Source organism: Porites lutea, chromosome 9 (assembly GCF_958299795.1).
Source record: "Porites lutea chromosome 9, jaPorLute2.1, whole genome shotgun sequence".
Lineage (NCBI taxonomy): Eukaryota > Metazoa > Cnidaria > Anthozoa > Scleractinia > Poritidae > Porites > Porites lutea.
The window spans coordinates 487037-502056 of NC_133209.1; the positions used below are offsets into that span (position 1 = coordinate 487037).

The window sequence follows — 15020 nt, forward strand, 5'->3', positions numbered from 1 at the left end:
TGCACGTCTTTCTACAAAAAATTGGTCTATTTTTTCCTCCCCCTCTGACTCTTAATTAATGTTTAACCAACCCCAAAAAACCTATTACTCCTTCCGAACTTTCTGACCAATTGTTTATTTTGATCATCTCAATCCAAAGTGATCATATGGAACGTTAAGCGCCAAGTAGATCATAAACAACGAAATGCAGTCGTCTTGTTTTTACCGACCCCATCAAAAGACGGACTCCTCTATAAACCGAACACCCAAAGTTAGTCACTGCAATTGTTCAGCCTTTATCTTTGGTCATCTAAAAAGCGGACAACTAGGTGACATGAATATTGAGGGCCGGTCTTAATAGTGTTCGTTCTTTAAATAATACATAGGGTTGACGGCCCCCCCCTCCCAAAAAAAAAAACATTGCCGATTGTTGTGAAGGGAGGGGACAATAGTATAACTTTTAATCAACCTTAACATTACTTAAAACAACTATATGAAAGAACACTGTACTGTAACTTTATTCAAATTCACTTTTCTATAAATAAAACACGCAAGATGTCCCTTGCATTTAAAGACACCGAGATGACACCAATTACTACGATCGAGCAAGGAAGGCGCCTTACTTTCAGTATATCAACTATGTTTCTTTGAACACTCGCTGGAGAATAGGAAAACACTTGATAACATCGACTGAAACAAGAATTGTGATCCTGCGGGAATGAGCATCCTTACAGTACCAATGCCTTGTTTCCACTACAGCCACTGGTCACTGAATCTGGTTTAGATAGATGTGATCTAGTTCCTTCCTGGGCAATCAACATTTTTCATTCACATGATAAAGGCACCAACGCGAGAACCTGGTTGACAAAATACGCTAATGATTCCTAAGAAATTGTCCATCCAAGCCTTGACCTCATTTCATTGCGTGCGCTCAAAAGAGTGGAATGCTAGCAAGGTTCACCTTAACCAACACATTTCGGGCAAGTGCTTGGCTGTTTTGCTAAAATAATTTTAAAACAGTTCGATAAGTTACATAGTTGTCCACGCTGATCTGTTCAAAATCAGTATCAGTAATAAGGCGCAAGTTTGGAGTTTGTCACTGAATATGTGCAGTAATTAACTTCTCCTAACCAAAAATATAATCTCCGCTTTTACAAAATCTAAAAAGGTCGCTAATGAAAGTCACTGAGCGGTATTTCCCTGTAGCTGAATTACTTATTATGCTGTACAAAGTACCGGTACTTTTAACCATCGAGTCTACGGACTAAGTATGAGCATTCGAATGAAAGTTACCGAGCCCTACTTTCTAGTGGTAGTGTTTACTTGCTTTACAAAGTTATTCATATTTCGAGTTACTGAGCGAAACCCAAAATAAGAGCATATGCAGCTCTTTCGTTTGGCTAGTTTGTTTCAAGTAACATAATTGGATAAAGACAATTTAGTAGTTATAATCTATTTTTTTTGCTCTCGTAAGTAAAAGAATTCATTATTGTCCATCGTGAGTCATGTCCACATCCTCATCAGGGTTCTGCTCAATGTCTTTTTCTTCCATCCTCTCCTCGTCAGCAGGCTCTTGTCGCTCGTAAAAAAGAACGTAAGCAGCTTTGGACTGAAACAATAAAAACAAGGAAAAGTCGCTGAGATTCAGACTAAAAACAAGTTTCATAAGCTGCGGAGCTGCGCGAAAATTGGGAACTAGTTAACTGATTTCACCCGCAACAAGATAGTATCCCAAGCATAACAATGCCGCCAGCAGCTACACTGGCTATCTATGCTCTTACAGCCATTCTTTGTATCGTGACACAACTCATATGAGGAGAGGCGTTGCGTGACGACACAAAGAACGGATGCCGATCCGGCGTCAAGACCGGGTGACTAGGTACAGGGACTGGTTAAAAATGTAACGCAAGAATTTTTTTCCATTCAAAAAGTCTAGCAATGTTAAACCAATCTTGGACACTGAACTGAAACTACCGTATTGAAATAAAAGTGATTCATTCATTCAAACTCATTCTGTTTCATGAAGTTGTTACAACAAGGAGCGCGGACGTGGTCAGCGGTCAGTCGCCGGTTTGGCTAAAGCGCGGTCTGCCTTTCTTGCACTAACTCCATGTGCTCAGTACAGCGTTTTCCTGGCGGCCACTCTCTTCGTTTAGCCTTTGGATCATTCTTTTACCCCCATCCCTCCCCCCTTTATTTTTCCACTGACAAATCAGTGTGACAGGTGCCTGGCTCCATTGGCATGGGGGCTCATGGCTGGAAGGCGCGGGTTTGCCAGCCATGGTGGTGTAACTCTGTCTTGGACATCCCAGGCACCCACCTCCACTAAGCGACGCAGTTGTTAAATTGGTTATAACATTTTCGCACCCAGAGCAGCTTAGTCCCCGTGCGACCGAAATACGGACGGGACATTTGGGCTGCTAGAGGTCCCTAAAACTCGGTGTAAGTCGCCGAACATCGCGCTCTACAAACAGACAACAGCGGACAGACTTACAACCACTTGTATTTCGTCCACCGAAGACACTGAGCTATCATCAAAGGAGTACCATCTTCCATCTTTACAGTTTTTAGCATAGGCAGTGTCTGTAAAACCAAGGAGTAAAAGGTTCAGTTGCTGCGACAATATAACATGTAGTAATAGGTCATTTTACACTAAACGGAAGTAAGCCCACATACAATATATAGAGCAACTACCAGTGAACCATAACAAACTACTTACAATGTCCTCCTCCCATGCCGCCATAGTGGTTCTGTAAAAGCAAGAAAAATCGGAACAAATTGGAATTAAAGGAACGCTGGCGTTAGCTTATGGGTCGACAAATCAAATGAAGTTATTTATCTTGGCCAAAAAATCGATTGCGGACAGAACGATGAATGAATTGCGCATTGGCTGAAAAAACGGCGGGACTTTAACCAGCCACAAACAAAGGAATGAGCGACACTTATCTGAAACCCATCTTCGACATTTTAACTCAGTAGTAACAAGGTCCTTAAAGGACACGCCTTCGCGCTAGATTCGTAGCCTGCGTAGCAGGCGTGGAAAGGGGTAGGGGGTAGGGGATAGGCAGGAAGGGAAAAAGGGGAAACTGGTACAGCTATGAGTCTGATCGTCATAACACAAGCAGGAAACTTTCCCTTCAATCATGATTTACACAATAAAAAGGGCTTTGTTTTCTCTTCAGCAAAATAAAAAGAAAAAAGCGCTCAAACAATCCCAGAAATCACTGCACACAAAGCTTGTACCCATTCTCCGTCGAGTTTCTGAAGCGGGAAATTAAAAAAGCCATACTACTTACTGAAACTGCAATCAGATTGTAAACTGGACGCGGCTGATCCTTGTTAATTACATAATCCGACATATCAAAGTTCCTGAAATTAAAGGAAATGACTCAACACCAGTTCCAATTGTTATTTTGGTGACAAATTGCAATATTCATCGTTGATTGTAGCCGCCGCTCTTGTATATCTACGCACTGGTGGACGGACGAGGACATGTCTCCTCTCCTCTACTCCCTGCCATCTTCTCAACAGTCAGAGATTCCTGTAACAATCAGTCAAAGGATGCCTCATAGGAATAACGAGCCAGAAATCTGGCAAATTGAATTTAAATTAATGGGAATTACCAGTGTCAACTAAAGTAAATTTTACTGTTATAGCCAACAGGAAGAGCGGCGTAACATGTAATGAAATGTATAACCACTGTGTTTGTCCACCTTGTCCAAGAAGTAAAGGTGATGTACATGAGACGATTTGCAACGTCTTTTTTAAGCGCAGCACAGCGCTGCAATGTTGAAACAATGTCGCAACCTCAAGACATCGTAATTTCTTGCCTCCCATTTTTTCAAGAATGACACAATGCAAAGTTCTAAAAAATTTATACATATGTTAAAATAGCGGAAAGAACAGGAAGTAACATAACGCACCTTAAAGGAACATTTACCAGTGTGTCCAACTTATCTCTCCAGAAGCTTTTGAGAAAAAAAAAAAAAAGCAAAACTGTAAATCTGACCTAACTATTACACAACTCAACGAGTAATATTCATCTTTCATCACGATTTACAATTACTTAAAAATTAAATGACAATATCAGAGTGATCAAAATGACCAGGCTTTCAAGGTATTTTTAATCAGTGTTTGTAGGTTATTTGACGATAACGCGGCAACAGCAATAATTAAAGGTCCGAACCACGTGCCCAACCCATGGACTGTCTTAGATTTCCCGTTTTCTCTATTTTCTAGCAGCCTGTACCTCTCCTCAGTCTCCACGGAGCGGGACTTTTTGTGTCGTAGGGAGGCTGGGGAGGGGGAGAAAAAAAGCGCGCGGGGGACGATGTTGGCGCGCGCATACATTTTTTTATTATTCTATTTTTTATTGGAATACCCAACGGGAGCCCCTGTGGAGTACGGAGAGCCTGTTCGGTTTCACTAGACTCAAACTCATATTAAGACACCATGATACTAACCTGTTATAAGAGAACCGTTTGAGGTGAACAACAAGGATTTTAGGAAGCGACCAAAGATCAAACTTCTTGGTAGCTTGTTGATGTTTTTTGCACGACGGACAGTACCTGAATAATAAATGTTGCGTTCAGTTTTATCCTGGGTTTAAATCTTATTTTCTACTGCTTCAATCATACCCAAGAAAAACGAAGGAAAATAACATTAAACCATGGACTAAATTTAACGCCTGCCTTGTTCAACAGTGTGTTACTTCAAATACAAACCACAGTCAGCTAAGCCTGAGACAGAAAACACCATGGCGAGGAGCCATCCCTTAATGTCCTTCTTTAACAAGCTTATAGAGGTGTCCAGCATAAAAGGACGTAAATTACAGCAAAATGACCAGAAAAACGGCAGGATTGGGACTTACACCACGTGTCCATCTTATAGAGGGATCCGTTAAGAGACTGTACTCTAACAAAAAGATCTGGCTTTGCTTCCGTTCTATAAATTTGATCAAACAATTTTTCTTTCTTCACTAGTCTAGTTTGTTTGCTGTAGTGATCGTGTGGTCACACGAACTGGATCATCTCCGCTGGTTTTGTAGACAAACACATATGTGGTTCCCTTAAACTACCAGTGAATCTGAGACAGATCATCATAGCAGTTGAACCCGGCTTACCATGGATCATTTGCACCAAGTTTTTCTTTGGATAAAAAGAGCTCAATGCAGTCATTTAAACCAACACAATTCTTCTTCTGTGCTGGTTTCCTGTTCACGCTTTCATGTTCTTCAGTTTCCTTCGAAAGAAGAAAACAACCAAAATTACAACGGGTTCCCTTGAAAGACAGCCATTTGATTAGTTACACTATTTGATAGAAGAGAGATGTTTTCACACACATTGTCGTCTGAGACTAATTATTTAACCATTTAATTTCTCTTGAGAATGAAAATACAAATTAAATATTTTAATCTTACAAAGGAAAAGTTAAATAATGCCGTTTCATTAAAAATCTATACCTAAATAACAATCTTTCAAGATTCCATGCACAAAATGAACATTTTAGGCATTAGTTTCCCAAAATTCCGACAAAGACAAAGAACTTTCGTTCAATTTCCAACAGCGACGTGAAGCATTTATAAACACCGACACGAGACGTTTTAAAATTCAGACGAGCGACGTAGCACTCCTCAACCCCCCACCCCCTTGGCAGGACCTCTTGACAGTATAATTATGAGGATTGCGTGATGTGACAAGTGATGGCCCCTAGAACTCCGTTACAACTGAGATTAAATAAACCAAAAGATAGTCACCTCTGCCAGTTTTTCATCATAATACTTGTCCTTCACTTTTGAATCCCAGTCAAGAGCGAGGAAGCAGCGTCCTTTAAATCAGACAAACACAAGTTAATTACCGCTTTCACTAACCAAAGCATCCAAAAATGAAAACCGCTGAATACTGACACATCAAAAGGTATCAAAGGAAACTTAGCTGGCGTACTGAATTAACGCACAGTGATTGTAGGATTGAACATCAAGGTTAAACACTTGAAGATTGCGAAAAGCACTCACTTGCGCATCAAGCTTCTCTTCCTAACCTGTAAGTTTAAGAATCTTGTCATCATCTTGCAAGGCCTGGATATCAGCACTGCCGTATGAGTTTACAAGAGTCAAGTTGAAGAGCGGGTTTTTTGTTTTTCCTTTACACTCTGTGTTCACTTTGCTCTTTTGATTTGAACTGTCGTGGTCGCCATTCTGTGTATCAACATTATCATCTTCATTTTCATCACTCTGCAGAAAAAAACGTAAGAAACAAAACAATAAGTAAAAGTATGTCTAAGGGAAGGAACCCACATAAAAACTACAGTACCTCTTACAGTGATTTTCAGGGACTAGAATGAGCACTGAGATCATTAATTACCACTTAAACGAGAATCGTATTAGAAACGGCATGTAGGACATTAATTTGTATTCTGTTTTGATTTGTTGTGAGAGAATATTACTAGGAATATTTAACTGTGTTCACTGTTTTTTACTTACATTGACATGAACATTTTGGTAGGCCTTTTCCAGTTCTCTTTCCTCAGAATCCTCATTTTCACCACAATCTTCATTCATCTCAACATCTTAAAACACGAAAACAGATCTTTACAGTTTGGATTATTATTTTGATATGTCAGTTTTGTCTTTTTTTAAATTAAAAGAGCTCCATTACATTTGAACAACTGGAAAGCAGATGCACGTGCAGTACTTACCATCCCCGCCATTTTCTTCCTTTTTACATCCCTTTTCAGCTTCCTCCTCAGGTAACGAAATAAAGCGTCTGAAGAAAAAAAGTAATCTATTTAGGTTTCTATGTAACTGCTCGCCTACCCCTCCCCCAAGTCACAATTTTGCCCTAAGTGAGAGGTAAGTGTTAATGTTGACTTAGGGGAGGGGTAGGTGGGCACTTTTCCAGAAATCTTAATTGAGCCAAAAAAAACTCATGAAACTTACCCGATGCTACCTAATTAACCGGTGAAAAATGTGTTTACCTCTTGAACAACATTGCCAGTCCCATTTTGTTGAGAATGGTGTCTTTCATGAGTATTTTAACTTAATGACCTTGAAATGCACGTAAAAAAACAAAGAGGAGGAAAGCCAGTGGAACAAAAACCGATACTGATAAGACCGGAGAAGTGTTATGCATGGTTTACAAAGTTGAGAATCTAACTTGTCCTTACGGTATCTTATAGCTGGCAAAACAGGGTGAATTGTAAACGCTGTACATTCACTGACTTTTTTTTCTTTGTAATGACATGTTTGTGTCAATAACTTACCTCAATCTGTCCAATAAGAAATTGTACAATCTCTTGTAAGTCAAGTTATTCCTTGGAACAGACACCATCAGTGGGAGTCCAAACAGTGTTTTACCAGAACTCGAATAGCTGTAGCCAGACAGTCTCGCCCTACCAAGAGGAAATTGAGAAATAGAGTTATACCTCAAAATTGGCCATGGACGGCCTGTTTACAAACAGCTACCTGAAAGATAAGCCTTACAAGACTGTACCATATACCAGGAAGGAGGAAAAACAAGTGGAAGGACAACAAGAGTTTCCTCTCTCCTCAGTTGTGTCCTCATGTAAGCCTCATCTCTAAGTCTAAAACTGATAGTGTTCTAAAGTGTTATTTTTTTTACAAGTAAAAGTAAAAGAAGATACAAATAGGTGTTTGGGGTGGGGGATATTGCTAAAAAACAATACCGATGGCGGCATTACTGGAATGGACAGATGCACATGAATGTAAATGTTTAACCAGCAAGGCAAGTTAAGTTGTGGAAACATACCTTTTCTCTCTTTGGTAAACAGGGAGGGTAATATATTCATCACTGTCATCTTCAGTTTTGCTATGCAGCAGCTCATAACTGTAATATAACAAAGCATTACAACCATTGTTTCCTAATATTGTACTATATACTTGCTTAGGCCTTTTTTACACAATAATTAAACTTCCTTTGTTTCTATCAATAGTGACAAAAAAGAAATGCCACCCTCATAGCTACGTGACCAAATTAAGCAGTTAAAAAATCTCTTGAAAAACTAATGTGGCTCTTCTTCAATACCCTAGTTCATTAAAACACCGTAAAGATCACTTTTCTCTCATCTGCTCCATCAACATTTCTTGGCGGAGAAGCAACACCTGAAAAGGTCTCTGCTGAATGAACAGCAGGCTACAGTTCACATATCAGTGTTGTACTTGTTGTATTTTTGATTGTGTTAAAGCACAATTGGGTCTTGTAGACCAACTGAGGGTTCACCAAGACGACATGCTAATTTTGTTCGTTATATTTAACTTAACACTTATATCATCTCATTGACCCGAGACCTGCCTCTTAACTGGAACACTGATCACTTTTACTCCAACATGGTTACAAAGAGTAAGTTATACTACATGTACCACTTACACAAAGATGTCATCTCTGTCAAGAATCTGAGTCAGTGACTCATTGAGAGTAAACACTTTATGAAACCTGTGATTGTACACATCTGTTACTACCATCTGTGAAACAAACAGACAACAGAAGTTGCATGAGCTTTCTGAATATGGGTGAGTATCGGTGATACTTTCCAACAACAAAATTGTATATTTATGATTTCCTCACAAATTTTTCCAAGCACTTCAAGTTCGTTAAATATCTTTTTACCTTGAATGTCACAACACAGGATTTTGACAACACACTTACTTAACAAACTAGTTAAAATGAAACTTCCACATTAGCATTAGATTAGCCATCGCTGTGTTTTGTTTGGTTATGGTTTTGCGTTTATTTTTTTTGGATATGAGTGCATTTGTGAGTGTGTAAATCAAGTTACACAACCTTTTCCTTGGGAATGTTTGTTTCCTTTGAGAGAATAGCAAGTAAATCAGCAATATTTCCCATCTTCGGCACCGTCAATTTGTACTGCAACAGAAACAAAATAGATATGACAATCCATAGGAATGACTTAGTGTATTGAAATAAGACATAATAGACCTTTTACTAATACGGTGGCCATATTGAATTTATTAGATTTAAGGAGTATTATGGAATGCCCAGGGGGCACTCGCTTAGCATTTATGCGTGCTTTTCGGGCAAAAAGAGAACTTCAATATATATTTCTTGGCAAAAAGGTGATCATCATTACATCCAAACAAGGCACAACAATCTATTTTTTCCATTACAATTTTTTTCTGGGAAAACTTTAAGAAAAATCGGCCCGTAAAACGGGCGTAAATACTGATTCGAGTAGCCCCCTGGGCATCCTATAATACTCCTTAAATCCAATTAATTCAATATGGCTGCTGTATTGGTAAAAAGGTCTATTTGAATGTGTAATGATAATACTAATGAAAAGCAGCATAATAAATTATATGAATGTTAATTTTATACTCACCAGTATGGGTTTCCGAAGAGGATCACTTCGCACCAGAAATATATCAAGATTCCTCTCCTTTTTGACTGGCAGCGGTAAAGAAAGGTAGCAGAATGGATCAAACGTCACTGACACCTGGGAGGGATCAATGAGGTGCTTAATATATCCAACAGTATATTAATATAATATCATCTAATATAAAATACATTATTTGCTGTTTCATATAGATTACAATCAATCATGAGCATGCCAAGGAAAGAAAAAATATTTTGTTACTAAACGTTTTAAAAAACATACCAGTAGGCATACTGACCTTACTACAATCAGGACAAACCAGAGTGGACTTGAAAAGTCCATGAAATATGTCCACAATGATAGAGTTGTTTCTTTGTAAGTGATTTTGCCAAGACTCTTTAGCAACAACCTAAAATGTAAAAAAAATCTTTGTGACTACTGAAGATAATTTTGAATTAGTTAAATGTAATTCTTTTCTTGGCCCAGAGTTTTGAGGCTACAGTCAACAGGCAGGAGATAATTATATAGTAATCTTGGTCTTTAAGGTGGACCCCATAACTTATAAAGATATCTGCTGCATAGAGGGCCAGAGAAAATGAGTGAAGAACTGTATGGACCAACCTTTTAATGTCTGATTTCACCTTAGAGGTCTTCACCACTCCTAACCCCTCCAAACCCCCTTACTGAACCCCTATCCATTAAGAGAGAGTTTACTGTTCCTCTAAAACAACTTGAAATGACAACATATATGAAAATAATTAATATTAGTTTCACCCAGAAAACCACACTTAGTAGAAGGTATCTTAGGCCCAATTCAAACACGGACCTTTCTATGTACCAAACCTAATCCTCAAGTACTTTAAGAAATCGACATTTGAATCAAATTAGTCCAACATATCTAATTTGGGTCAACCCAAGAATTAAGATCGAGTGGCCCAGACGTGAATTTTGACTGTGGAGCGACTTCATTTCAAATATTGAACTTCTCATGTGCCTAAACTAATGCATAATTTCTATACTTAATTTTATTTTCACTGGCAAGCATTGTAGACAAATGTACATTGTGAAAAAAAATCAAGTCCAACCTGATTTAAGTTTGACGTTTGAATCCACCGTCAAACTTTCATCATTGCGGTCAACCTAAATAGGTATTAAGTTCCACACAGGAAACGTTCAATGTTTGAACTAAGGCTTAAAGATCTCTAACAAGCGTATAAGAAACTCACTTCATCAGGCCTACCATCTGCATCTTTCATCTCCACATATGGCTTCTTTTTTACCCGGTTTAAATCCTCATGAAGTCCATCCAGCAAAAATGCAAGAAGTTCCTGGGAGTCCTGTTGCTGGTAACCAGAAAACTGTGGCGCAAAGCGTCCAACCTGCGTCTTGAATTGTCGAGGTGCCACAGAGCTGTATTGGTCTTTCCACATTTGATGTAAAAGCCCTGCATAAGCATTGGCTATCTCACCTCTCATTCCTAAAGGATTATCACGATTCAGCTCCTCTTTGTGCTTGTCAGACAAAAAGTATCGAGTCAATGGAACTGAGTTACTTAAGCACTGCAAAGCAGAGTTCATGAAACAAGTATTTCCAAGATTTCCGAGGCCTGTTAGCCCTGGTAAAGAACTGCTTGACCTCCGCCCATCATATCCCCAAGAACTTCTTGAACTGTAACTGCTACCATATCTGAAACAGGTGTAGGATACATATGTTTTTAGGTTTATTAGAGGTTCTTTTCTGTTATAGGTTACACTTAAATACAAAGACACCACAAACAATGCATTTAGGTTGGCTCTTGCAATAAACTATAATTTCTACTTTGCAATTGGGTAAACAGGTACATGCACTTTTCTAAGCTTTATCAATCATTTATAAGAAAGTTGAAAAGGCAACTTTGCTCACCCATAAGAACTTGATGGCTGACTGCTGTGTGAGCTACTTGATGTAATCTGCAGATAAAAGAGTTAATAATTAACACCTGCAATGAAAGATTTTTTAAGAGAAAATAGAACTTGCTTATCAAACATTCCCGCTCAGCCATTGGAGGCATAGTAATAACAATATTATAGTCAACAGACTGCTCATTTATTTTGCAGTTTAAGGGAGGATCTACCATGAACAGTATTGACTACTCAGGTAAAAAGGTAAGATATAAAAACTTACCGTTGAAGTTGAGTACGAACTGCAAACAAAACAACAATAAAAGCAACTGTTATTATTTACATAACATTCACTGAAATACAATAATTTTAAAAGCTAAAGAAATGAAAATGAGAAAACCGTCTACTTTAAAAATGATAGACATGTTTTCTCATGCTAATAACATGCCAAGATTTGTTCCATAGCAAGGTGAACTTTAGTCTCACTTCCTTCCTGGCCAGGTCCAGCAAAATCATATTAAAACACTGTAAACTACCTTTGCTTTGTTTGTCGGGGCCAGGTACCATCTTCATTCTTCTTCTCTATAATAAGAACCTTAGAAACACAGCAAAAGAAGATACTCTAGTTAATTCACCATAGCTGTATGTCAAAATATTCAACAGAATGTTGAAGTCACATTCAAAGTTATAGACATTAACTAAACAATGGAGTCCCTCTCTAAACCCATGGGATTAGTTTCAGCTAAGTGCTTTAGACACATGTCCTTCTTTAGAGAGTATGGCTACAGACAAACAATATTCTGTCGCTGGAGAATGGTCATCTGTGACAAGACAAGAGCTGGCATCCACCTTGGAAGACAGCTTGATAGGGAGATAAGCTTCCAGAAAAATGGTTTTTTTAATACGACAAGGAGAAGTCTGCCTTAAAAATGTTGCTATTTCGATAGCTGGTACATGTAGTACTTAGTCTTCCCTAGCCACTTACTTTGTCCTTAGCTGTTGGCAAACAAGTTAAAATTGCCATCACAGATTACGCAGCCGTGTTAGAGATCTAAGCAGACGCATCTATCTTCCCCGCAGGAAGCCCATTCACTGAGAGACTGAACTGCAATGCATTCTCATCTCTGTAGCTGCAATCCTATGCTAGTGTCACAGGCCAAGAGCTTGATCCATGGCATTGGTTAAAAGGATTACAACTATGGGGACAAGAATGACTGTGTTATCCTTTGCCTTACCTGCCCCTGATAAAGACCAGCATCCTGTACTGTTTGCTCCATATTTGGAAGAAGTTCACATGAATTACTCATGTACTTATTCCACAATCTTGTTTCAGTGTCCTCTGTGATGTTAAAAACTTGCTTCATTTCAGACATAACATGACCTAAATAGTAGAGTCCAAACAACATAATTTATTAATGTAAAGTGTATGTAGATTCCATTTAAAAATCTTACTTATTCTCTAACCTCATTTAGTTTGCTACTTGAAAAAGGAGGAAGGTTTTTAACTACCAACAATGTCACTATTGTTGAACATATAGGTTTTCTTCCTTGTTTGTCAAAAGTTGAGCATGTCCTGAAGCTTTTACCAACTGACTGAGTGCACCTGTACAGTCAAGTAGTATTCAACCTACAGGTGATTTGATTCAGAATTTCCTTTGTTGCCTAGCCCTAATTATTCATAGGAGACAAGGAAAATTCTGTTTTAACCCTGCATATAGATTTTAAGAGCAAAATAAATGTTGTAGTTAATTTTTTATCTCAGGTAATTATATAATTTTCTTTACTTTCAACTTTATTAGCATACATTACCATACCCAAAAACAAAAGAAAAAGAAAAATTACCTGAGATAAAAAATTAACTACAACATATGCATTTATTAAAACCAATAACTATTCACCTCACAGACAGTTAATAAAGGAGATATTGACCTTACAGCTTTCTGGCAAGGAATCCCCTCTCTGGGAAATAAGTTATTGTCAAAATTGTGGCTCAGTTTCATCCTTTATTTATATATGTAATTATTTATTCATTGTTTTAATTCCTTTAGTTTTATCCACCTTATCATGCATTATCTACATGTGCAGCAGTAAGCAAGGGACAAGGCTAAAAATGAACAACAAGATATTCTTAACTTTATATGATTTTTACCAAGACCAGTAAAATAAGGTTTCAAAGAAATAAGAACTTAGAATTAGGACTCACCAACAGTATCTCCTTTGCTGAACTTCTTTGGGATTAGGGTGTCTGGATCAGAGTGCTGAGATAGTTTGATCTCCATAAGATACACTTCCACTTTACAGTTTTTTACATACATCCCATGTTCAACAACGTTCCTTGGCAAAGCATGTTGATCTGATGTCACTCCATACCATGATACCAGCTTGAACCATGCTTCTTCAGGTAACAGGCTATAATCCAGCTCATCTATTAAATGTTCCTTTAAAGTGACTCCATCAGCTACAGAAAATGAAATGTTAAAAAAGGCATGACAGTCAGTGAATAAGGGCACATGAATGAAAAAGGTTAGGCTCAGTCAGTTTTGATGACATATGAAGCACCTTGGAAGTAGAGCTCCTCCTACTTAGACAGGACGCTTTAAAACATGCTGCATACTACTATTCAAACAGAGAAAATATGAACACACACTAACTATGCAATGTCTTCAAAAGGTAAGGCATGATATATTCCAGAAATGGCTCAAGTTTTTATTCATAGACACACCTGCCAAAGGCTTCATGTGTTTTACAACTGAAAGTAAAACCTAGCGATAGAGGACACATTTATGGTATTTACTGTACCATAAAAAAGCACTAGATAATATTGATTCATCTTATCTCACTGATCATGATTTGGGAATAGTGTTAAAATTGTTCTTACCAGCCAAAAGGCTTGAATTGTCTATAGGCCCAGGATTGTTCATCTTATCTCCAGCCCCGTACACATCCCATGTATCATATCCAACAAACTTTTTCCACTGTTTAAACCAGTGACAGTCAACAAGATACCTTGAAAAACAACAAATATATCTTGCCTTTCTCATTGCTGATTAATTATTGTGAAAGATGTTCTCTCGGGCATGTCACATAAATATAAAAACTGTTGCGACATTTATTTGAAGGGTCATACTCATATCAGCCAGAGGAAATTCCAGCTCCCAACACTTAGTGAAAGCCCTGGGAAGGTGGAAGAACTTGCTGTGCATGCATGTGCAAATCCATGCCAGTTATGTTACTTTTTTTACTAAAAAGGAAAAACAGATTTATGAGAAAGGAATGAGCACCTATCCAAATATTAGAAGGGTTCGGATGACAGGGTAATCTGTAATCCCTCCCATGCTTCAACTCTCTTGGCAACCTATGCTAACACTAGAGAACTAAGTTTTTATGCCCTTTTTATTAAATTTTCTCGGTTTTTTTGTTAACAAGCACAAGCCGGCCCGTTCACGACGACTGAAAAATCATCACTCTGTTGACGAATGGAAAAAATATCGAGAGCAATAATGACTTATCTGTACCCTGAAGCAAAATTAGTGCAAATGTACGATAAGTCTTGACAAAGAGAAAGTTAATCTCACGGGAGAAACCAACTTCACTTCCGTTTCCCTCCCTGACAAGGCAAATTCTAATGGAATGTAATTTTAAACTTTAATTAACATGGCCTGTCACAATAAACTTACCAGGTATCACCTTTACGTAGGGATTTTTTCAGTTCTACGGACATTTCCTTTTTTTGTTGCTCAGTATTTGCCGGGGAAGGCTCTACTGAAGCACCGTCATTTTCACTTGCACCAGCGCCGGCCATTTTGAAGTTGT

The 15020-nt window shown here is 38.2% G+C and overlaps 1 protein-coding gene across 1 annotated transcript; it reads right to left on the reverse strand.

Moving 5' to 3' along the window:
- Window positions 1-473: 473 nt before the first annotated feature.
- On the reverse strand, window positions 474-15020 carry LOC140948244 (ubiquitin carboxyl-terminal hydrolase 15-like). The gene is made up of 25 exons (XM_073397464.1): window positions 14885-15020; window positions 14086-14213; window positions 13411-13665; window positions 12443-12588; window positions 11744-11802; window positions 11491-11509; window positions 11230-11276; window positions 10554-11013; window positions 9626-9736; window positions 9334-9447; window positions 8778-8861; window positions 8364-8458; window positions 7746-7823; window positions 7240-7368; window positions 6676-6743; window positions 6461-6546; window positions 6019-6211; window positions 5735-5805; window positions 5102-5220; window positions 4443-4547; window positions 3903-3947; window positions 3276-3348; window positions 2699-2729; window positions 2474-2562; window positions 474-1588 (listed from the first exon to the last, which is right to left on the reverse strand). The coding sequence occupies exons 1-25, from the start codon at window positions 15007-15009 to the stop codon at window positions 1466-1468; spliced, it is 2853 nt and encodes a 950-aa protein (XP_073253565.1). The 5' UTR covers window positions 15010-15020; the 3' UTR covers window positions 474-1465.